This window comes from Sardina pilchardus, chromosome 16 (assembly GCF_963854185.1).
Source record: "Sardina pilchardus chromosome 16, fSarPil1.1, whole genome shotgun sequence".
Lineage (NCBI taxonomy): Eukaryota > Metazoa > Chordata > Actinopteri > Clupeiformes > Clupeidae > Sardina > Sardina pilchardus.
This window is the reverse complement of record NC_085009.1, coordinates 4,669,681-4,694,680: the sequence shown is the minus strand read 5'-3', so window position 1 is coordinate 4,694,680 and position 25,000 is coordinate 4,669,681. Positions and strand designations below refer to the sequence as shown.

Genomic DNA, 25,000 nt, shown 5'->3' with positions numbered 1-25,000 from the left:
GTACAGTACACTTTAGGACAGGGCAGCACACAGCAAAGCAGGAAAGTCTGGACATGCCTAATCCTACCAGGGAAGAACGTGAGGTCAAAGAGCAGTCTCTGGCTAATGCCAGCTTTTCTGGAAAGAAAAGTAAACACAGTAAACAAATAAATAAGCAACAAGCACATCTGATATACTGGCCAAACTGTTGTGAGCGCTTTATAATGCCACGTTCTTGCCCGAGTCTCCAGAGGAAGGCCTCTTCCTTTAGCCTTTGCTGGCTCAAACACAAACATTAATTCATGTATTTGCCCTCTGTGGGGAACAACCTTATAAAGGGGAGGATGAAGGAGGAAGGAGGGATGAGCGGAGAGAGAGAGAGAGAGAGAGAGAGAGAGAGGGACGAGTAAACAGCATCCCTCATTAAGACAAAGCGCGGCGGAGGGGCCCCTGGCGTCTGATGAATGCGGGGCCCGGATCACAGGGGCCATTCATCGCCCAGCCTCCACGGCCACCGCACTTCATCAAGGCACCTGGCCCTGCCTGCACAACACGCTCCAATATCGCCCGCACACTCACACCCACCTACTCCACCCCTCCTCACACCACCGCCGCTCCTCTTCCTTTCATGAAATCGCACCACTTTGATTTGAGACCAGCTTGCTTGGTGATTGCCCCTGTGCGTATGAAACCATTCACTTTGCTGGCAGCTGCTTTTGCTAATAGAAAGCACTGTAGTTCTACAACATATGTCTTGGCATGTTTATAAAAAATGTCTGTGAGGGTCTTTTTTTTTACATTGCTCTCTCAGGTATGTATTTTTCTCTCACTAATTTGGATCTGCTCAAGTTAATTCTTTCAGTGTTGAAATGGTATATAAATACCTACAATTAACTATAATTTCCTTTTGTCTTTGAGCCCGTGTTCTTTGTCTCTGCATACAATTAGACAAGTTATATCTGATGGTGTGGTGAAAGTTCCAACATTACCCCATGCTTGTGCATATCATTTTGTTTAATGCTTCAAGCCTGTTACGTTTGTATGGGTCAAGCTATCTGTTTACCAAAGGAAGACCAAGAGTAATATTTAGGCATCTGCAAGTAGCAAAAATGAGAGGTAAAAAGGGTGTGAGATGCTTGAGACAAACTGACACGATTCCTAAGTCCTCCTGTTACACACAGAGGGCCCCCAGTGGCTGTTTCCAGAGAGAGAAAAAAAAAGATAGCGAGGCTGAGGTGTCAGTCAGCGCTCTGTCAGGTCAGACGAGCTGAGGCGCTGCCTTTCACTCTTCAATTTTTAACCAGCTCTGAGACTCCTCCATTATTACCCAATCAGGATAGACCCATCTCTCCCTCTCTCTTTCTCTCTCTGCCTCCTTTCCGCTCACTCCATCCATTTGTTCCTCTACTCACCCACACACCTCCGTCCATCCTTCCGTCTCTCACCCATTCTCTGAGTTTGGTTAGGAGACGCGATCAATAAAAAGCACATAGCTGAGAAGATAGCATAACTTGCTAACACGCCGCTCCAGGGACTGACTCACTAAAAGTCAGGCTTAGCACCTGTTTAGCACCGTTCTGCCAGCGACCCAAATAGCAGGTGGACCGAGCGAACAGTGGTGGCGTGCTAAGGCTAATTAGAGACGAGAGAAAGGGCTCGCCGTAACGAGGGAAATTGATTAATCAGATCACAGCCAGAAGCTGAGAGAGGGGAAGAGAGGAGAAAAAGAGGGAGGGAGAAGGGAGAAGGAGGTGGGGATGGAGGTGTCTGGTGGGAGGGGGAGGGGGGGGGGGGGTGCCACTTTGAAGCGTGCCTGATAACTTTCATCTGAGCATCTGGATGGCGTGTTGGATGCGTCACCACACGCATGCCAGGGGGGAGGTCTGCTAGGTGGAGTCATCAGAGGCTTTGACTCAAAGCGCTTGGCCTGCCGTGCCGGGAAAAAATGAGTTAAAAGCGCCTTCGACCAGTTTTATTTAACCCAAGACCCAACAGATCCATTTCAAGAAGATGTTTTTTTAAAAAAAAAACCTTTTCATTTACAAAGAGAAAAAGACACAAACAGAGAGGGAGGAGCAGGGAGAAGAACAGGAGGACAAGAACTACACCAAAACTCCGTAAAGATAGTCCCCAAAAGATGACATTCCAGTGAGTTGTACGGAAATGATATATTGCATGTGTGAGGGCCACTTCACCACACCTCTGTGAGTGGAGCCGGAGAGCCTGTAATGGTGTGCCATGATTGGTGCCGTTGTTATTACCCGAGACGTCCTTCTTCCGCCATGGTCTCTCTGCGACAAAAAAACACTCGCCGCCGAGTACATTAATCAAGACGCAGCACTCCACTGTCCACAGTTTGCCGTGAATTTTAAACTCCTTCACGGCTTCTGTCGGCAAGGAAGCAGGGGGTGCGTTTTGTCAAAAGAACTATGATACCTCATAATTCAGGATGTGTGAATTGTTTCAGTGGGGTGGGCATAACTGATTTAGAGGCTGCAGTGCCAGTTCTTTTAGGAGTGATACCACTCTCTCTCTCTCTCCGTCTCTCTTTCTCTCTCTCTCTCTCTCTCTCTCTCTCTCCCTCTGTCTCTCTCATCTGCGGTCACAGACAGAGAGTTATTACTGCAGGGTGATTCGCTTCTTCAAAGTGTTTCTAAATGGAAGGAGAATTGAAGAGAGAATCATAGAGCAAATGTGAAAACAGTAGAGACTATGGAAGAAAATGAGCAGCATTTTTAAAAAGTAAAATGGACTTATATATACAGTATATATACACACACACACACATACACACTGGTATTTCCATGTATATATATATATATATATATTTCCATCTACAGTGGGTGCATCTTCCCTATTTCTCTAAAAAGTGCACATTGTCTGACTAATACCCACTGGCTTGTGTACAGGACCAATGTTTACTGATGGCAAATTTTGAAACACCACCACAAGTAAACTGATAAGCACTTTGTTTTGATACAATGAGAGACTACATCTTGTCCTGAAACACACCCACACCCACACACACACACACACGCACACACACACAGAGAGATGCGAAATCGAGACCCGAGCCTGACATCCCTGCAGGATCCCTGTGATTTCGCCGCGGTGGTGTCAGTCTCTACTTAATTATACATGCTACATCGAGCGAGACAACAGGCTAATTAAGGCATGCTAAATATTCAATCAGCGCCGGTCTGGCCAGGGGAAGAGTTGGCACTCGGAGGACGACTGGTGGGTGGTGGGTGGTGGGTGGCAGGCGGGCGGGCAGGCAGGCAGGCAGGCGGTGGGAGTGGGAGCAGGATTGGATTCCTGGCTGGCTGGTAAATCTTGTCTCCTCGTCCCCCCCCCCCCCCACCCCCCTCTCCCCCTTCTCAGACAAGTCCTCCGCTGAGCGTCTGAGTCTGGAGAGAGGAGAGTGTGAGGCTGGGTGTGTAACTCAAGGCCCTGGGTTTGTCAAGGTTGTGGTGATGTGGGGAAGAGTGGGAGGAGGTGGAGAGGTGAGAGACTGGAGGAAGAGGGGTGGGGTGGGGTGGTGGTGGGGGTGGGGGTCCGAATGGGCTCTGTTTCTACACCGGAGCTCCCCCTTGACAGTTCAAATCCCATTGCTTTCCCAACAAAAAAACCTGGCATGTTTATGGTTCGGAAACCAGCAGTGTGCCGAAAAAAGGGTTGTGAGCATCTGTCTGCCGCTCCTGCTTACAAATGCTCAGGAAAAACACACACATCCACACAGAGCTCTCCTCCACTGGCTTTAAGTCTCAGAGGCATAGCTTCAGATCATCCTTCTTTCAGACACCTTTGCTATCTCACTGTTACATCTCTCTCTCTCTCTCTCTCACTGAAGATTATAGTGATGGGTTTTTTTCACTCCATCTTTTAGACAGATCTGAAATTATCTCTTATCAGCCTCTATTGTTTGGTAGGTAGTAATTAGTAGCTCAGGCTTTTTTCCCCCAACTGTCTGTGGTCAGAAATGTCCCTGACTACCAAGGGTCATTACATTTACATCAGATAAAATGACCCCAAGGACGTACATAGCGAGAATGGAATGGAATGGAGGATGGGAGGGGAAGGGGGAGATATTTTGGTGCAAATTTGCTGCAACACATGCCAAATGAAAAAGAAAAAAAACAAAGATTAGATCTTTTTCACCGGTTGTCTCATGGCAGGCCTGCAAAAGATTTATGATAAGAGCAAAGAAAAAGACAAATTTATGTAAACGTACACAGAGTTAACTCATGCGTGGACAAAGCGTAATATTCTGTTAGCTTCTAATGCGAGACCAGCATTTCAATCTGATAGCTCGCTCCATGTTCAGTCACTGGGAGAACACATTCTGGGGCCAGACAATGAGATGTGAACATGCACAGGAATAAGCAAATAAATAAAGAAATAACACAAAAGACGACAACTCGTTGTGGGAATCTCTCATTGGCTCGGAAATGACCGCACGGAATTAAACTGGAGACGGCGAATTGGACACGCAAAACAAACCCTCACAATTTAGGATCATTACGGATAAGATTGTGGCTGCCTGTTTTTCCGGAGCTGGCCATGTCACCGAGCTCCCACAAATGGGGTCAGCCATCACGCATAGGCAACCAACAGCAATTTGGGCTGCTTTGAGCAGGCCAAAGATGGTATTGTTTTGTGCCTGATTTGAATGACCAATAGCGGGGCAGGAGAGATGAGAGAGGAGAGCTCGCCATCCAAGCGGTGCTGATTGTCTCTTGGGAGATGAGACGAGGCACTGGAGAGAAGTTAGTTACCGGGGAGATAGCCAAGCTCATTGGTAAACAAACCCACTTGAAACTACTAGAAAAAAAACTGATGAATGATCAAGGACTAGGCCACAACAGACTGAGGCTATATTGTTTGATAGAGCATCTCAATGCGGATCATGATTAGAAGCCACTGGCTCAATTTCTCATAATCTTGTGGAAATTACCAGGTCAGTTTTGCTGTTGTTATTGTTGTTGGTTTTTATTGCACAGATATCACCATAAAACCAAATAAGCTTCATCACTTTGAGTGTAATACCATCATCACGTCATTCTCTATCAATACAAACAAAGCCATACTAGCATTAAACCTATGCTGTGAAGAGCACTGCAGTGGATGTTCATAGAATTGGGTGTAAGATCTACAGTACAGTATGTGACAATCACCACTCCTCTTAGTCCTTAAAAACACCTTCCACACACCAACTAGCATCGAACTACAACATGGCTTTCAACTGCTGCCTTTTTTTGGGGGGGCACGTCGACTTAAAGCAAGTCATTTAATCAATAGCATCTGCATTCTTTCCACACCATTTGAGAGAGTATTTTTTAAAAAAGCAAAGTCCTCTTTAAATGCGCTCGCAGCAGCCTTATCTGAGAGAATCAGCTATTAAAAGTTTGTTTTGATCGTGGCATTCCTGCAAGGTTGCCGATTGTCTTGGTGACTCATCAGATTTTCCAAGGCCCCGGAGCCAACGCCTGCACCTCTCTCTTTTCTTGCTGGGTAATTCTAAAGGTCTATTTACACTTGATTCCAGCGAATATTCAATATTTACTGACTCAGGGAATCATCTATAAAACATGCTGTACTGTGTGTGTGCTGCAGGCTACAGACAAGAAATCCCTCCTTTCTTTGAACCCTTGTTGAAGGTCCAATATGAAATGGTGCGCTGATCAAACTAATGTTAGAGACGAGATTTGGGAGAGAAAAAATAAACACAAATTTGGCTCTGCGCCCTCTCTCTGTTCCACCTACTGTATCCAATTACCTGCATTCATGGACCCATTATGAGCCACTGGGCCCCTGGACACAGACATGAAAAGACAAATACTGTACAATAACACAGACTACTGCATAACAAATGTGCCATATGATTCTACATACATTCAAATGTTCAAATGTAATCTGTTGAAATTGTGTGTACACTTTGATGACATAATGTAAAATAATGTATCATGTATATAATGTATTTGTCATTTATGTTAGAAACATTTCTTCACTCACTGAATTGTTGAGTTTTCACATTTGGCAAAAAATGCTCTTGGTGGTAGACATGCAGTCTCCAGATAGAATCAAGGTTCCAGGTTTGGACAAAGATACTCTTCGCTCAAGACATGAAGATTCTAGACAGAAACGAGGTTGCACATGTGGCACTGGCAGAGATACTTTTCAGTACAGACATGAAGACTTCAGACAGGAACAAGGTTGCACATCTGTACACTGTTCCAGCACGCACTGTATGACGAGAGATGACGTGACCTTCCCCTCTGTGAGACAAAGTCAGAGCGGCGTGTGTAATTGTCTGTAATGATTTCAATCACATTACTCTTTTCCTCTCACCTGCGCACTGCACCATATGGTGACCTTCCCTCCGCAAAGTCAGGGGAGCATATTCCCTCTCTCTTTCCTTCTCGCTGTCTTTGTTTCTCTCTCTCTCTTTCTCACACACACACACACACACACACACACACACACACACACAGAAAGAGAAAGTTACACATGACATGGTGTGCCATATTGACATTCTTGCACATCCCAGAGTGTAAAGGGCTGGCGAATGTATCACCTCCCAATTGCACTTCCACATCAGCAAGAACATCTTCACAGGTTCTGAAGTGTCGTTTGATCCATGTTAAACCGCTGCATACGAGAAACACAATAACCCTTCCCCCCCAAACAACACACAGAAGTAAAGTAAAGACCTCAGGTGTGCTAGGAAGATCAAAATGAAAAATAAGTTTACAAATAAGGAAACGAATAAGAGGCATCAATCCATACCCTGGAAGAGATAGCAATCCATCTGGGGGATGGATCCCTTTTATCCCTTTGCTCAAGAAAAGTACACTCAATTCAGCTGATGTGAAGAACTATAGGCTTCGTCTCCCACCTCTCCTTTTAGAAGGTTCTTAAGAGGAGCTCAAGAGTTTCTGTTTTCTATACACTACTTACTAGACCTAAGCAGCCTGGTTTCAAAAGCAGCCATTCCAAAGAAACGTCAAAGTAGCTAAAGTCTCAGTCATCATTTTCCTCTATATGTTATATGAGCTGCGTGTCAAAACTTTAGTCGATTGTCTCAAAAAGTTATTTGTGTGCTCTGGTCCTGCCCTGAGTTCAGTCATTTTGAAGTGGCCTAAGGCCTGCTACAGTTAATTTAAATGTTAATGTAATGTTTCTTGATGTCATCGTAAGTCGCTTTGGAGAAAAACATCTGCTAAGACCCATAAACTTAGACATAAAGACAAGCCCTCTTTGCAAACACATTAGACTGTACTCAGACATAACAACCACAGTAAGTGCCAATTTAGAATGTCCCCTCAAACAGGAGGTGTTTATTGAATTAAAGAGAATCAACACACACTATGTAGAGGCATTTTAGTTCACTGTGCTAACATGTACTGATCTAATGCCATCATGTCCAATTATCACATACACCAAAAAATGGAATCATTCCTGTCTAAAAAAAAAACAAGAAAGCAATAAAATGGCAGTCATACAACAAAGTCAATTCCATCAGTCAAACGGATTAATTGGAATTTCCTTCACTGGAGGAGGCAACGAAATTGGTCTCGTCTCCAATTGGATTTCCCTGCATGTGAAAACCACAAACCTTGACCATGGAAATGATGGAGACCTAAAGCCTACATGTGTTTGAGTAAGGAATGAGTTTAACTTGTTCTAATAGCTAGATCACCTATAGCAGTCAAAACGGAAAAGTGACTGGAGAGGGATGCTGTTGTTCATCGTCATTTCTGGAGTATATAAATCCCAGAAGTACTGAAATGTATCCTGAACATGAATATCATCAAAAACATACTGGTTGCAATACTCTCAGTGTGAGACAAGTGCTTACAATATATATTTTTCTCTGCCCTATGATAATGCATTGCCTTAAAAGTACGTAGTGTGTAACTTGAGGTTTCTTTGGCGTGCAAACACACCCATGGGAATCATACAAGACACACAGACACAATTATGCACACACACAAACACACACTTACGCACACACACACACTCACGCACGCACACACACACGCACACTCACGCACACACACACACACACACACACACACGCACACACACACACACACGCACACACACACACGCACGCACGCATGCACACACACACGCACGCACACACACGCGCACACACTCACACACACGCACACACTCACACACACACACACACACACACACACACACACACACACACACACACACACACACATGTACGCACACAAATAACAAATAATGGCAGCTCACAGAAAACAATATCCTTTAAAATCTTGACCATTATATTAACATCCGAAACTGTATCTATATGCCTATCATCATGCATAGACATGCGTCAAGAACTCTTTGGTTGTGGTGATGCATGTAGTTTGATCAACTAACACAAATCTCAGGTAAAAGGATATAATAAACAACGCATATAAAAATTGATCATGGGCTATAAATAACATAATATTATTAAAATACATACATTAAGAGCTTTCGGTAACGTTCACATTCTCACAAATCCACAGTCTGATAAAAAAAAGCACAGCACTCACTCAACATGTCACGTCCTCACTAGTTTAGGAAATCATTTGTTCCCTCACTCACACCTTCTGCTCTTGCGTTCAGCTCTCGTCCTTTGGGAGGCGGCCTGTTTTGCTGAGCACAGTGCTGAGTTCACTGAGGAGGTTGGGGGGTAGTTGCCCTCCTGCTGTCCCCAGCAGGGCCTTCTTCTGCTGGGCCAGGCCATGGGGCACCCCCCCTGCCAAAGGCATCGGAGCTCTGGGAGCATAGTGAGCTCTGGTAGGGTCTTGCTGCTTCTCCCTGGCCGCAGTCATTTTGGTTGGTCTTTGGTTGGCCGCCGGCTGGTGGTGGCCTCCGCCGGATGGAAATTGAGGTTTAGAGTTTGGTTGCTTGGCTCCAGCGGGCGCCATTTTGTTTCTCGGCTCCGGCAGGTTTGGTTTAGCGCCTGCCGTCTTTTGCGCCGAGTCGGCCTGGCTCTTTCCACCAAACTCCACGTTGGTAGCGAAGTCCGCCTGGTTTGTCTCCCTGGCGGCCATCTTGGGCTTAGGGCGCGTTTGATTTACTCCATGAGCTGTGATTTGGGGCCTTGTGTCTGGGGCACCAGGCAGCTCCTTCTGCTTCAGTGACTGTGCTATGAGGGCAGCATTGCGCTGGTGAACCGTACCCATCAGACCCAAGCTGGGTTTCATGTCCCCTCCATAAATGTTGAGGGACGCTTTCCTCTTCTACAAAAGAAAACAATGCTATTGTCAACATTTACATGCATTACAACTTTCTGTGCTATTATGCTATTGTATTTACTTGAACAGCATTGTTCAAGTAACACCTAACGAGTCTCGCTGTTCTCTGTTGAGTTAATTAGACATATTTTGTTGAGGCCATCATTTTCACGGGGATCCAAACATAAAAATAAAACTGAGGTGAAACCAGGGCCTCTGAATGTTTTTATACATGCAAACCTTCAGTAAATCAGGCCTTTATAGGTATATATCATGTTTAATAATTATCGCATTTTATAATTAATATAGTAAATCTAAACAGCTAAAGATGCATTCACAAAAATGATTCAAAATTAAAATTTCACAATCAAATCTATGCGATCCCTAAATCTCCTGAACGCTCTGCTCTCATAAGCATGAGACGGACTAAAGGGATGCTGCTCTTCAGGAGCAGTTAGCCCTGAGGCGAGCGCAAAGGTCCCGGAGCCTCTCACCTCGGCTGGGCCTTGGCTTGTGGTTTTGACGGTGCCTCTGCCCACGGCCGACACGGCTCTCTGCCGGACGCCCGAGGGGCACGCCACGCCCCACTCCACATCCTCTTTGGGCCACAAGTCGCTGCCATGCTGCGGAGGCAAAAAAAGAGAGGATTTTAAAAAATGTCCACTACATCGTCTTCCGACCCGGCTCAGTACTGAGTGTACATCAGTACATCAGTGTATATCTGGGTCTTATTTATTTATTATTTTATTTAGGCTATTTATTGGCTGTATCAACCTGATGCAGATGACCAGTGGTGTGTATTTGTGCTGTATGTGTCTTTTGTGTGTCTTGTATTGATGTCTGTAATCTATGTCATCTTATGCTGTGCTGCAAAACAAATTGCCTTTTTTAAGGACATTAAAGTTTTCTATCTATCATCAGTTTCTGAACACTCTGCACTGATGCATTTCTGCTTCATACAGTACACTGTAAAACACAACTTTGCCCATGTAAACACACTGTATCAACGGACTCTTTTTTTTACTGTCTACAGACACTGTTGAATGAGATGAAAACTAACAGGCCTGAGGGACTGGCTATGATTGGAGATTCAGGTTGGGCTTTGTGGGAGTAGATTCGTAAGGCTCTTTCAGTGCCATCCTTCACATGTAAACACTTATATGAATTCAAGGAAATGTCATTTTTTTCAGGCTGGATATATACAGTACATGCAACCCAAACCCAGGGGTTGAAGGCCTGTGATGCGAGGCTAATGGTGCATCCTCCTGCTGGGATGATTTGGAGTTCACTGTAACAGTTCTACGGGCCAGTGGAGCATCCTTGAAAACTCTGACCAAAAGAGGCTGGAAGCAAAGGGATCAAAAGACTCCCAACGTCATCTTCATTCAACACAGGTCTGTTCACATGCAACAGGCCACAGTGCTGCGCTGCACAGAGAAAACAGCTCATGCTTACAGAGTGTGAAACCAAAGCATGTCTGCTGTGCTTGTTTAGATTTCTGTTTGTGTGTGGGGGGTATGGATTGGCCACGCTGTAGGTCAAACCAGTCCTGTGATCTTCAAGATCAGAATAACAAAAAAACAACAGCAAACAAACAACAATGACCAAAAATGAATACAAAGAACACAGAGGCTTCTCCTTCTGCCCTGGCAACACCGTCAACTCTGAACCTTTACTTTTCATCTGTAACCCTCACCCTGTTTTTTTTTTTTATTATTGCATCTACCTATTCTGTTTCTATGGAAACTGCATCACAGAATATGGCTCTGTATGTGTCTTGGAAATATAGCGAGCGATACCATCTGGAAAGGAGAACAAAGTCTGGCTCAGGGCCTGCACTTCAGGGCGTGACCTTTCACCCCTCGCCCCATCTTGTGTCCAAGAAACTGCAAAAGTGCCGAATGTTGGCTTAGACGACGTGCAGTTTCCCTTACTGAGCCACCGAGTGCCAAAACCCAACCACTGACACTGAAGCAACTAGCACTGTCTGCGCCTGCAGCAGACTTCTTTAGACGACTAGAATTAGGGGGAGAAAAGCCTTTGCCTCGCTTTTTCTCTTTTTGTTTAAAAAAAAAAAAGAATAAAAAAACGAGCCGGAGTCTGGTGCGAGAGGATATGAGGAGAGCAGCTATGAAAAGCCACGCGGAGGATCTGTAAAGTGCAGATAAGAGTTGAGCATTAGCCAGAGAGGGTATAGAGATCAAAACAATGTCTGAATCAATCCGCTCCCTTGGTTTGTTCTGTTCTTGCATTATTTAACCGCAATGTGTGTGTGTGTGTGTATACGAGTGTGAATGTGCGAATTGTGAATGTGCGTAAGAGAGAATATGTGTTTATGCATGTACAGTGAGGAGCATATGTATTTGATACCATGCTAAAACAGGAATATAAAATCATCATTTGACAATTGATCTTAATGCCTTAATTCAAAAAATGAGTAAAAATAAAACCGCCAAGGACACCGATTTTCTTTGTGATTGAAGAATGTATCGTAAATAAATAAATGTTTTCCTTAAATGCTAAGGGAAGGAAGTATTTGACCCCCTATGTAACCCTATAGGAATTTAACATATAGGGTTAACATAGGGGCAGGCAGATTTTTATTTTTAAAGGCCAGCTATCTCATGGATCCAGGATATTATGCATCCTGATAAAGTTCCCTTGGCCTTTGGAATTAAAATAGCCCCACATCATCACATACCCTTCACCATAGCTAGAGATTGTCATGGTGCTTTTTCCAGTAGGCCTATTAGCCTGTTTGATGCTCATTGAGCTCAATGCAAATCAAACAGGCTAATAGGCCTACTGGAAAAAGCACCATGCCAATCTCTAGCTATGGTGAAGGGTATGTGATGATGTGGGGCTATTTTAATTCCAAAGGCCAAGGGAACTTTATCAGGATGCATAATATCCTGGATCCATGAGATAGCTGGCCTTTAAAAATAAAAATCTGCCTGCCCCTATGTTAACCCTATGTGTTAAATTCCTATAGGGTTACATAGGGGGTCAAATACTTCCTTCCCTTAGCATTTAAGGAAAACATTTATTTATTTACGATACATTCTTCAATCACAAAGAAAATCGGTGTCCTTGGCGGTTTTATTTTTACTCATTTTTTTTAATTAAGGCATTAAGATCAATTGTCAAATGATGATTATATAATCCTCTTTTTAGGCAACTTTAGCATGGTATCAAATACATTTTCTCCTCACTGTATATGCATGTGTGTGAATATTTAAATGATGAATCTGTGTACGTGTGTGAGTGTGCTTTGTCAGCGCTAGCTGTTGGGGGCACTTAGTCTCATCCAAGGGAGGGTGAGGATGCCCAGATCGCAGCAGACTTCTGCAACCTTATTTCTGCCGAGAGACTTTCCACAGATAATGTGATGTATGCTAGTGCCGACCTCCAAAACAAGAGAGAGTGGGAGAGAGGGAGAGAGAGAGAGAGAGAGAGAGAGAGAGAGAGAGAGAGAGAGAGAGAGAGAGAGGGAGAGAGAGGGAGAGAGAGGGAGAGAAAGATAGAGCGAGAGTCTTGGGGTGCATTTCTTGTTCTTTCATTGCACTTTTTTTCTCATGCATTTTCAGACGGCATTATTTTTCTGTTCCCCCCTGCCTGTTTCTTAAAGGCTGAGTGCATAAGAACTGAACAAGCACACACGGCTTTAAAGAAGCGTGTTTACAAAGCTAGCCTATTTTTATGTGTGGGAACAAACGTCTGTGATGCAGGAGAAACCCATAGAATAGCTATCAATTTATGCAACATTTCTTTTGACAGATTATGACGCAGTGGTTCAACTCTGGTTCATATACGACAAGACGTCAAAAGAATTACCCACGGTGCTTTGGACATTCTCTGTCAAACAGGAGATTTCTGGAAAACAACCGAACAAGATTCTGCACTTGTCTACACATTTTGAAAGAAAAAAACACATTCTGCAGGATTTATGATTGGGTTGGCTTGCCTCTACAGAACCCAGGAAGGTTACACAGAGGATCCTTCCATCATAAATTCTCCAAAAAGAAACTTTTTTCGAATTTGAACTGTTTAAGCTGATACCATTTCAAGTTCAGTTACATTTGAGGGTACATGCTAATAAACCTCCAACCCCAAACTATTTGCTGTGTAGTGCTGTGATCCGGAGCATTTGTTTTTTTATGAACGGATTTGTCATTTGTTCTATGCTAAATTATGACGCTAATGTTTCTAGTATCTAGCGCCACCATTTACCGTAATTTCCCGACTATTAGCCGCAGCTTATGCATGGATTTTGCAAAATTTCTTCAGCTATGAGGTTAATACAGGAGGGCAGTAAATATGGTGTTAATTTGTTTCTTTTAACTTGCATAAAACACTGTCCTGCGGCTTATACACAATGCGGCTTATGTGCAGGAAATTACTGTAAAGGTAAATGTGAATGGCATTTAGTAGACAACTGTAGTCCAAAGTGTCAAGGAGAGTGTTTTGGGATTGGAACCAGTCCACAGCGTAGCACATGGCAATGCTAACCACTGCTCCACCATGCAGCTAAACTACAGAACCAGCACACGGTGGACCTGGCTAGGGGACAAAGATAATGGGAGTTTCGAACGGCACCCTGAGCTCACCTTTGATCGGATGACACAGGTGACCCAGTCCAGCCGAGACTCCTTACTGTCACAGCAGAAATACCTGCAACGGAGGAGTGGGGGAGGCAAAGAGATGGAGTGATGAACAACAATGATTATTTCATGAACAAATGAACAAGAGTTGACTCACCAAGGGACTAAATAAACAAACAAACAAACAAACAAGTGAATCAGTCAATTCCATTCAATCAGTGACTCAGAGGAATTTACTCTCATACAGACAACAAATAACCATATGAATCAAAATAATACTGTAGGAGCTTGTAGGGAGGGACTGAACTAATGACTCTTAACACAAAAGAGCCACAGGAGCCGAATGAGGTAAATCCCCAAATGGCCGCTTGCATAAGGTAAGCTGAAAGAGAGGCCATGTCAGCAAAGGCATTACTTCACATAACACCCAGGACAACATCCTGTTTCCGTGATATTAAGAGCAGACAGAGCTGTTTTTGTGTCTGCCTTCGCCTCCCCATAATATGCAGAAACACACAGCAACACAATTTCCTTCGGCTGCTTGACTCATTTCCCAAACTTAATGGATCTGATTTTTTTTCTCCCCCTCTCTGCCTCTCTCCCCGTGTCCTTCCCCTCCGTTGAGTCTGTTTACGAGAAAATGCAGGGGTAAAAAGGGTCATCGACCATCTGATTTGTGAGACGGCGAATTGCACTCACCATTGCTGTTTTTCCGTAAACACTGTGAAGCCCCAACTATTTTGAGAGAGAGAGAGAGAGAGAAAGAAAGAAAGAGAGGGATAGAAAGAGAGAGAGAGAGAGAGTCTCAAACAATGCAATTTGCTACAGTTGGACAGTGGCCTGGTATCGATTTAGAAATATAGCAGAACTCGACGAATTTCACTGGACGCTGCCACTGGGTTCTCATGATATTACAAAGATATATACATTCACACCGAGCCTCTCTGCCAGCTCCATGTTTTTGTTTTAAAACAAATGACCTTCGATCAAGCTAATTTCACAAATACCACACTCCTATTAAAATGTCTAAAATAGACCAGGCAAGCAGAGGTGTATTACCTTTTTGAATATATGGAACAAATCTAATTTACTAAAGATTTCTGAGTAAAAAAAAAAAAAAAAAAAAAATCAGGTGGCAATTTGATATCACCGCTACACCAATTTGAGTTCAGTCCTGAGCTTATCTCCTGACTTTCTTGTAAATGAGTCAGATGGAATGCCTTGTCAATTTTCTTACTCAGAGACAACGGTTGCAATCACATTTGCATCTACAAACCGTACTGAATTAGTGTCCAGAATACAGAATCGGCTTCAAAGCTTGATATTCATTTTGTTACAACAATGAAGGAGGTCGACATGTAGTATGTTGTTGGATACCACTGACAACAGGGATCATGTTTTGTCTTACCTCCACCATTTCCACCTCACGTGGTGCTATCCATCTCTATTCTTCCCTGAATTCCCTCCTACGGCATTTCCCCCTCTCCTGCCAAGCTACTCTATCCCTCTTTCTCTCCTTCTCCTGCCACGCTTCTCTATCCCTTTCTCCTTCTCACTCGGGCAAATTGGAGCGTTTAACTTTGCACGTTGTGCTATTCCAACCATGTAGACAAAGAATTATGAAGGATGATAATTGGGGGAACACTATTGTTTTATTTGTTTGTTTTCCCCCCCAGCTGCAAAAACGGAACTGTGTTGACAGAAGCCATGAATAACAATAACACAACATTATTAAAACAAAATAAAGTTGCAGCGATACATCCCATTTCCTAGTGGGAGAATGAAAAAATACAATAATTTGTTTTTGTTAAGGGGTGATTACATTTAATCAATTGTATTATGGCGTAAAATAAATGGAAGTAGGCAGCCATTTTGATAGGCCCGTTCCGTTGATGTGCTGCGAGCGGAACGTTGGTGCCATACATCTTTGGAGAAGATGGAAGAACACGGAACACACAAGAGAGCGAGTCGCATAGAAGAGGACGGTGCAATAATGCACAAATAATTAAAAATCCATCTTAATAACGCATATAGCAATTCCATTACGTCCCTCAATTTGGCCAAACTAATGTTGACTAATAGCACTCGCCTTGCACCACTCTTTTTGAAGCCATTATAATGCATAGGCAGCTGCCATGTTGCCTTGCGGAATTAATGGTCGCGTCCACATGCGCTCACTTGAGTGCTCGTTCCCTGGTCTGCGTCTAATCACTTTCCATCTGGGTCATTATGACATCACGAGTGCTCAGGGTAAAGACTTTAAAGGTGCCGTTTGGAACGCAACCCCTATTTCTCTGGAGCCTGTACCTGCTTGGTGGCTTCATCTTCCTCCTCACGCCCAGGTAGCACTTCACTGACTTTAAAGGCACCTCCCTCTCTGGCTTAGTGCTCTAAAAGAAACAAGGCAAAAATAACACTGGTTAGGAGGCACAATGGTGCTACATTACACATTCATGTTGAATTATACAGTACTCATATTTACGTTATGTTTAGATAAATACATAGATAACATACTTTGAATGGATTCTTGCATTGGCCAAGAACACCGGCTTTAACATATGTGAACGTACACAAATTATGACTCAGAAATAGTTTGACTGGCCCTCATAGTCCTCATAATCTGTCCAATGAAGGACTTACTGGATCCATACATTACAGTTCTGTTTAAGCTATTTCTCTCCTGTAGTTGTCACAATCCTCTTTTTTTGCTAATCTTTGACCAGCTACACTCACAACCATTCAATGTCTGACAGTGATTCAAAATACAAAGTATAAGTGAAGCAGATTATACAAAGAATTGAATTAGTGCTATATCTGACATGATCCTGCAAAAACATAAATCTGCAGTATGTAAAAGCATCAATTGGACAAAAAAAGTCATGACACTGATGCTTCACGTGGGGAGCAGAGGATTATTTTCATCTCATCGTGGTTGACACCTTCTCACCTTCTCCACACACACATTCCTTCTGACTTAACACTGGTTGTTCTTTCAATATGTCAGAAACTGAAGGTGAGAAGGAAACTAAATATGTAGACATGCATACACAACCACTGCACAATACAATATGTACACACACACACACACACACACACACACACACACACACACGTCAATTCCAACCTGACACCCTCGAACAGTCTCCCCCGGTGCAGAGTTTAAAGAAGCAATAAAAGAAATTTATTCTTCAAGAATATCAATTAAATTTCCGCAAGACTGATAATTTCCACCTTCCCAGCGCGATAATTAGCCAGATTCTGAAGCAGGCGCACATTAGGCTAATTAAGAAAAGAACAGCCTTCATTCAGAGTGGTTTCGCCTCTTTGCCTATCCACCCACCACCCCGCGCGCACACACACACCTCGCTCAGATCAATTATTAACACATCCACACACACTTTTACAAACTACAACTCAACTGATGCAGCGCACTCCAAACACCCAGGAGGCCTTGTTGTGAGTGTGTGTGTGGATGTAGATGTGTATGTGGGTGGGTGTATGGTTGTGTATGTGGGTGTGTATGTGGGTGTGTGTATGGGTGTGTATGTGGGTGTGTGTGTGGGTGTGTGTTTGGGTGTGTGTGTGTGTGTGTATATATATATATGTGTGAGCGAGAGAGAGCGAGAGACAGAGAGAGAAAGAGAGAGAGCTATTGCCTCAGGCTAAATGCTGTGAAGTCCTCTTCCATCTGTTGTGGTAATTTTACATGTGTTCTCCTACTATGAAATGGAGGGAATGTCTTTTCCTACTTTTGAAACGAGAATGTAGAGCATTTGGCAAAACATGACATTGTAGCTTTTATCCTGACAGGATTTTGTAAAGAAGCCCCATCCTTCTTCAAACGGAAGGATCAGTTGAAGTGTAACCTGTTCCATCAATGAATTACATCTGAATTGCAAAATACCTTATATAAACACACACACACACACACACACACACACTCGGTCATATCCAGAAGTGATGATCATGTGTGTGCAGAGATTGTGGCAGAAATGTGTAATATTGTCGTCTTTGAACCTTTGCATCACAAGATATTGGCAAACGAAAGTCTTGATGTGACCGTCACACTTGACAATATCACTAGCAGCAGCCTCTATGGACAGCATCACCAAATTTACCGCACATCTAAAGAATGTAGTACCGGTGTTACAGGTCAAATCTCGTTAACTTTGATCCGTCACATCACAAGATATTGTCACAAAAATCGCTTTGGCTGCTAAACGTTATTTGGCCGTTGACAGCGTTTTTGTGATTTGAGCGTCTGAGCCAAATGAAACTTGAAGAGATGTGAGCAAATGCGGTGCGTGTGGAGACGAGAGCAAGACGTGTTAGCGTTAGCGCACCCAATCTCAAAACTGTCTGGTAACCAAGAAGCGCATCCATTACATGCGTCCCCTCTGTGCAGCACTTTACAAACCTTACCAAGAGGTTGTCATGGTGATCCTACATGACACATGTCATGAGGCTACACCTTCTTGTCACAAGGTACTGGCGATTATAAAGCCAGTAAAAGTAGTTTGCTGTGCCAATAACACCCCCTGCCTCCTGCCTCCAGTAGCCTAGACTGTGCCATCGCAGGCCCTTCCTTTCACTTTCCCCTGCCCCTGCGCATAGTTGCCATGGCCTACTGGGTTAATATAGGTCATTAAGACCAACACTCTCTCTGGATTTTGGGGGGGGGGACCAGCGAAGTGTGTGTGTGTGTGTGTGTGTGTGTGTGTGTGTGTGTGTGTGTCTGTGTGTCTGTGTGTCTGTGTGTCTGTGTGTGTCTTTGTCTGTGTGTGTTACACACCCACTACGTGTCACCTGCTTGAGGGTTTCAGTGTCTTGGGAATCGTTGACCAAAGGAAAAGATGGAAAAAAAAAAACTCTGACAAAATCTCCATGGCCACGTTGTGCTGCCACTAGCAGCGGCCCCAATTAAAGGCAATTAAGAGTCTGCATTGCTTCAGCGCTCTAATTGTTCGCGGCTGTTTGTTTGCAAGCCGTTTTTTTCTGATCCTCCAGGCAGGAGTTAAAGAGCACGCAGAGAATGAGGGAGTGGGTAAATGAGAGTATTGAGCGCAGGAGAGACGCTCGCTTTTCTATTTGCATTGCTGTTGTCGAAACACTAGACCATTTCGGAACAAAAGAGCAATGATTCTCATTCATCCTCCCAGCACAAGGCAAAGCGAGACTTGTGATTATTTTTGATGCGTGGTTTTCAGACACATAGGAGGTAGCAGTGGGTGCTTATCAGAGTGTGTGTGTGTGAGTGGATGAGGCACGGGGACCCACTTTCATGTCCTTGTACAGGACCAGCTTCTTGTCGCGGAGCATTAAGTAGCGGTCCTGGAACTTGTTGGCGGAGAGCAGCTTGGAGGAGCCATCTTTGAACTTCACCTGCTCCCCTTTCATGGAGTCCTTCAGGATCTCTGTGGACAGGTACGTACACACACACACACACACACACACACACACACACACACACATATACATACAGTAAGAAACACAGACACACAAGGATTGACCAAACACATAACTCATAACACAAATGCACATATAATAGGCAACACATTTGCACATCCACCCATCCAAACGCCCACACAGAGGTACACACACACACACACACACACACACACACACACACACACACACATCAATAAGGACAGAATAAGGCTGATCAGCTTTTCCCGCAACATCCACGAGAGATGCTTTCCCCGCACACAGCGCCCAGCCCATAATATAAATAAATATCCACATCAGGCATTAATGTACTCGAGGGGATATGGCAGTAACTCAGTCCACTGGTGTGGAAAGACTAATAGATATGTATTCCACATGGATGGGCTTAAACCCTCAGCCATTATTCTCTCAGGGGCGAAAAAAAACCAGGCCGCACATGATATCACTGTTCAATAAAAGGCCATTAAAAGAGCGGGCGCTTCCTACTGTCTCCTCTCACTGATGTGCTTAATGGCTTGCAGAGCTACGGGGTGAGGGGGGAGCGGCGGGATTAAGCTCAAGCAAACGTGTTCCAGAAAACAAATTGATTTCTGTTCCATTCACTGGAGGTACTGGAAGAATCGATTAATAGGGGGGGGGGGGCTGTTGGATAACGGATTACAATCGCAAGCAGGTGGAGCCCTTTCAGTGGAGGCAGTGACTGTGTGCGCGGTTAAAAGGCGATGTCTAGAAATAATAGTGGACAAAGGAGCGTGCAATATGTAGACTTGTAAAAAAAAAATTTTTTTTTTAAGATACTTCATTTTATCCCCCTGGGAGAAATCCTTCAATAACACTGCATTTGACCTACAGTACACACAGAGTGTTGTTCATTCACTCTACCCACCCAGGTTGTTTTCTTGCCAGTCAAGGGAATTGAACCTGAGACTTTTGGGGCCCAAGCCAAGACTGCTAATAATAACAAGGCTGCCTCTAATCTTCAGACCACAGCTGTCCCTGTGGCTCCACAGGACAACAAGGGGAGACGGACCACCACCAGGGTACTGTAGGCCCACGCCTGCTGAGTACTGCAGATACTCTACCTTCATGGAGGACAGCAACTGCTTCAGACACCATGACAGTGGATGGATGGAGGGGTGATGACTGGAATGTGTGTGTGTGTGTGTGTGTGTGTGTGTGTGTGTGTGTGTGTGTGTGTGTGTGTGTGTGTGTGTGTGTGTGTGTGTGTGTGTGTGTGTGTGTGTGTGTGTGTGTGTGTGTGTGTGTGTCTGGAGTGCTGTACCTGCGCGGGCAGGGGGGAGTTTAGCACCCGGAAACTTCTTGACGATCAGAAAGGCAGAGCTGGGATCTTCCAAGGAGCTCCACTCTAACACCTGTTCCAGAATCTTCTCTTTGTAGTGTAGGGGCCTCTCTGAGTTCAAAACAAAAAGTAGACAGTAGATTAAGTTTATTACGCCTTGAGAGACTTTAAGTATTTATTTTTATTACGTATAACCATAGTTGTAAAGCTGTACATGTAATGTAACCACATGTACTGTACTGTCCACTGTTAACAAATGAAGTGGCATCTAGATGTTCCACTGAGCAGAAAACATCTTCATATGGACAATTATGACAGTTCTCAGCCTTTCTATGTTATAACCTTACCATGCTAAATGATTCCAATCATGTAATTACTAATTGACATTAATGTCAACGTAAACTTACATGTACAGACAAAATGGAGTCTTTTACAGCTAAAAGCCTATTAGTGGTTTACATAGTGAGAAAAAGCATGTCCACGGTTGAGTGCATAGATATTGGATTTAATTTCTTGCTGTTCCTTCACTACCCTCTCCCAAAACTAGCATCAAATCACTACAGTGTAATGCTTAGTGTCATCTGGGAACGCCATGAAACACACACACACACACACACACACACACACACACACAATCCCATTATAAACCATTTGCTAATTTTTTCCCTCCCTGTCCTCTTTCCATCACTTTTATAATTATGTACTTCAATTTTGCAATTATCCTGAGCAAATCTGAACATGATTACAAAACACAGTCATGTGCAAAATAGACCCATTATCAAGCTCTCATTTGTGAACAGGATAACACGGACCAAACTTGTGTACACACACACACACACACACACACACACACACACACACACACACACACACACACACACACACACACACACACACACACACACACACACACAAACACACAAACACACACACAAACACACAAACACACAAACACACACACACACACACACACACACCCTTCCGCTTCTTCATCAACACAATCACATCTCATTCCTAGTTCTTTCGGATGAGGAATGGCCTTCCACCACACATGACTAATTTATAATGGTGTTGAGACAACTAGAGGGACCTGGGACAATCTCTCAGCATCGTCCCGATCGGGCGCTAAATATCTGCAGAAACACTTAACCGGCACGCAACTACCCCCAATCCCACCCCCCCATCCCACCCCTTTCCATCAGCAGCTTAGTCTCTGGTGCGCTGTGCAATCTGAGCGATGGGAGGGGTGATGGGAGATGGTTTAGCTCAGGAGCATCAGTAGAATTTCCCAAAAGTGAAATGGGTCACCCATCAGCCCACAGGCCCATCAGCTGGGACATTTCCTTCTCAACTGCCGCGCAGCATTCAAAGGGTCTTTGGCGAATAAAGCCCAACCTGCTTGTCAGAAATGAGCATGGGCTGGCAGCTCTGGTCTAACCTTCAAACTGACGACAGTTTCTCTGTCTACTTTCTCTTTTTGTAGAGAACACTCTGGGCCAGATGTACTAACGTTTTGCGCCCATTTCAGGCGTAACGTGCGCGTATAAACATGGGGATGGTATGTACAAACACGCCGCAATGAGAGAAACGCGTAGACTGCCTGCCGTGGGAGCTGAGAATGGCTATTTGCGCTTTTCCGTGTCATGCATATTAATTCCTGGGCGGATCAGCTGGAAATGGGTGTAACGCGCAAGTACAGGGGAGGAGAGGTGCTAATAGCGATTGATTAAGTATTCCGCCTTATGTATGAAAACAGCGCACGTCTACTTTGCGTTGAAAAACTTCCGCCTTCTGAAAGCAGGTGTAATCCAAATTGCGGTTAAATGCGTCTATTAGAAAAACGTTTAGAGTCAGCTGAATCACTATTCAGAGCATCAGTTTTCTTCATTATACTATGTCAAAAGCAACCTTAACTTTTGTTTGCCTCTCTAAAATCGTATTTTCTCTTTCACGACATAGCTTACACTTCCCAATCTGTTAGACAGGCATTAGGCTACTGTAAGTCATACCCGTATAGTCTACCAGCAGTAAATAGTTCACAAGTATTTTTTTAAGTGGATTAGTAGAACTTCTAGGCCTACTCTGTCTGTCGCTGCTCATTGACATCTCTTTGTCTCATGTATGATCGCTAAACTTGGATTCTTTTTAATATTGCAATATTCAACTGCGCTTGTGGTTCAGCAGCTCTGCGCACGCAACTAGCGTTGTGGAGGGGCGGGAACGGGCGGGGATGACCGCAGTTAACGTAATGAAGTGACAGCTTAGTAAATTCCACGCAATATAGCCAAGCACAGCGTTCGCATTCTGCGTTTACAAAAACTCGCTGTTAGCGCTGTGTTAGTACATCTGGCCCTCTGTGCATTTTAGACAAGGTGTAGAAACCCTCTACAGGGGACTCCAGTGGGTCTCATTAGGGTCACAGTAGGGGAGCAGGACCATAGGACCCCCTCCTCCTGGACACTACAGTACTTCAGACTGCAGGACTGGACACTCCTCACACACGTGATGTGGGGTAGCCTATGGTTCTGATTGGGACGGGGCCTGTGGTTCTGATTGGGACGGGGCCTATGGCTCTGATTGGGACGGGGCCTATGGTTCTGATTGGGACGGGGCCTATGGCTCTGATTGGGACGGGGCCTATGGTTCTGATTGGGACGGGGCCTATGGCTCTGATTGGGACGGGGCCTATGCCTATGGTTCTGATTGGGACGGGGCCTATGGCTCTGATTGGGACGGGGCCTATGGTTCTGATTGGGACGGGGCCTATGCCTATGGTTCTGATTGGGACGGGGCCTATGGTTCTGATTGGGACGGGGCCTATGGCTCTGATTGGGACGGGGCCTATGGTTCTGATTGGGACGGGGCCTATGCCTATGGTTCTGATTGGGACGGGGCCTATGGCTCTGATTGGGACGGGGCCTATGGTTCTGATTGGGACGGGGCCTATGCCTATGGTTCTGATTGGGACGGGGCCTATGGTTCTGATTGGGACGGGGCCTATGGCTCTGATTGGGACGGGGCCTATGGTTCTGATTGGGACGTGGCCTATGGCTCTGATTGGGACGGGGCCTATGGTTCTGATTGGGACGGGGCCTATGGCTCTGATTGGGACGGGGCCTATAGTTCTGATTGGGACGGGGCCTATGGTTCTGATTGGGACGGTGCCTTGGCCTCTTGCTGTGGGTGGGGTTTAGACTGGAGTGGGATGTGAAGGGGAGATGTGTTCACGGTCCAGTCAGAATTGAGATGAACGGCTGGTGGAATATGACACATAATGGCATTGAGGATGACCAGTATCGTCATGGACACACACCACAACCAGGTGTGTGTACAGGGGTGCATGTGTGTGTGTGTGTGTGTATGAGTGTGTGTGTGCACGTGTATTTGTGTGCTACTGGTGTATTACACAGCACATTATGGGCATCCGACTGCCCGACTGACATACACAGTCTTCAGCATTGTAAAGGTTCTCAGCAGGTATTCTTGACTGATAATAAAAAGGGGCAGACACAGTCAAGGCATTTGCAACTTTGTGTCACGCATTTCAAACACTAGATGAATCCAATACAGAACAGTCAACAGAAATACTAAAGGACAACACGGGAGGGTAGGAATCACTTCTAACCGTCAGTCTGAGTTACAGTTTGTCCATTAACAGAATCAAAGCCACACACACACACACACACACACACACACACAAACACACACACAGACACACACATTTAGAGTACAACTGCAGTTACTGGATAACATCTCTCTCTATCATAATAGTGATGTTGATGGATGAGGCTGTGTGTGTGTGTGTGTGTGTGTGTGTGTGTGTGTGTGTGTGTGTGTGTGTGTGTGTGTGTGTGTGTGTGTGTGTGTGTATGTGTGTGTGCGAGTCTGTGTATGGGGAGGGAAACAGTGGCAATTTCATTTCCTCTGTAGCTGATCCTTCATGTTGACAGACACGCACAGAAGTGCACATACACACAAACACACTACACTCACACACACACACACATACACCCTCTCTTCTCTCGGAGTCGTGGCTGTAGATTTCAAGGAGACACAGCTAAGGGCTTTCACACAGCCATAAACTTTACATAAACGATCACACGCTTTAATTTGTCCGTAATACTGTATGCTGGCACTGCGCACACACACACGCATTTGCAGACACACGCGCACGCACGCACACACACACACACACACACACACACACACACACACACACACACACACACACACACACACACACACACACACACACACACACACACACACACACACACACACACACACACACACACATACATACACACACACAGTCCTTTTGAAGAAGCCTACCCAGCTCTCCGTTATCCAGAACCTCATAAGTGGTCCACAGCTCCTCGTCCGTCCCTTTCAGGCCTTTCATTCCCAGGGTGCAACTGGCCAGCTCAACA

The 25,000-nt window shown here is 44.7% G+C and overlaps 1 protein-coding gene across 1 annotated transcript in view; it reads right to left on the bottom strand.

Moving 5' to 3' along the window:
* Positions 1 to 25,000, bottom strand: part of arap2 (ArfGAP with RhoGAP domain, ankyrin repeat and PH domain 2) — a gene marked incomplete in the record, with an annotated part of 141,066 nt that overhangs the window by 18,680 nt on the left and 97,386 nt on the right. The window contains 3 exon segments of the mRNA XM_062515960.1: positions 19,103 to 19,239; positions 20,553 to 20,681; positions 24,903 to 25,000. The exon segment at positions 24,903 to 25,000 is cut by the window's right edge and continues 20 nt beyond it. Coding sequence (XP_062371944.1) covers positions 19,103 to 19,239; positions 20,553 to 20,681; positions 24,903 to 25,000 — 364 coding nt within the window.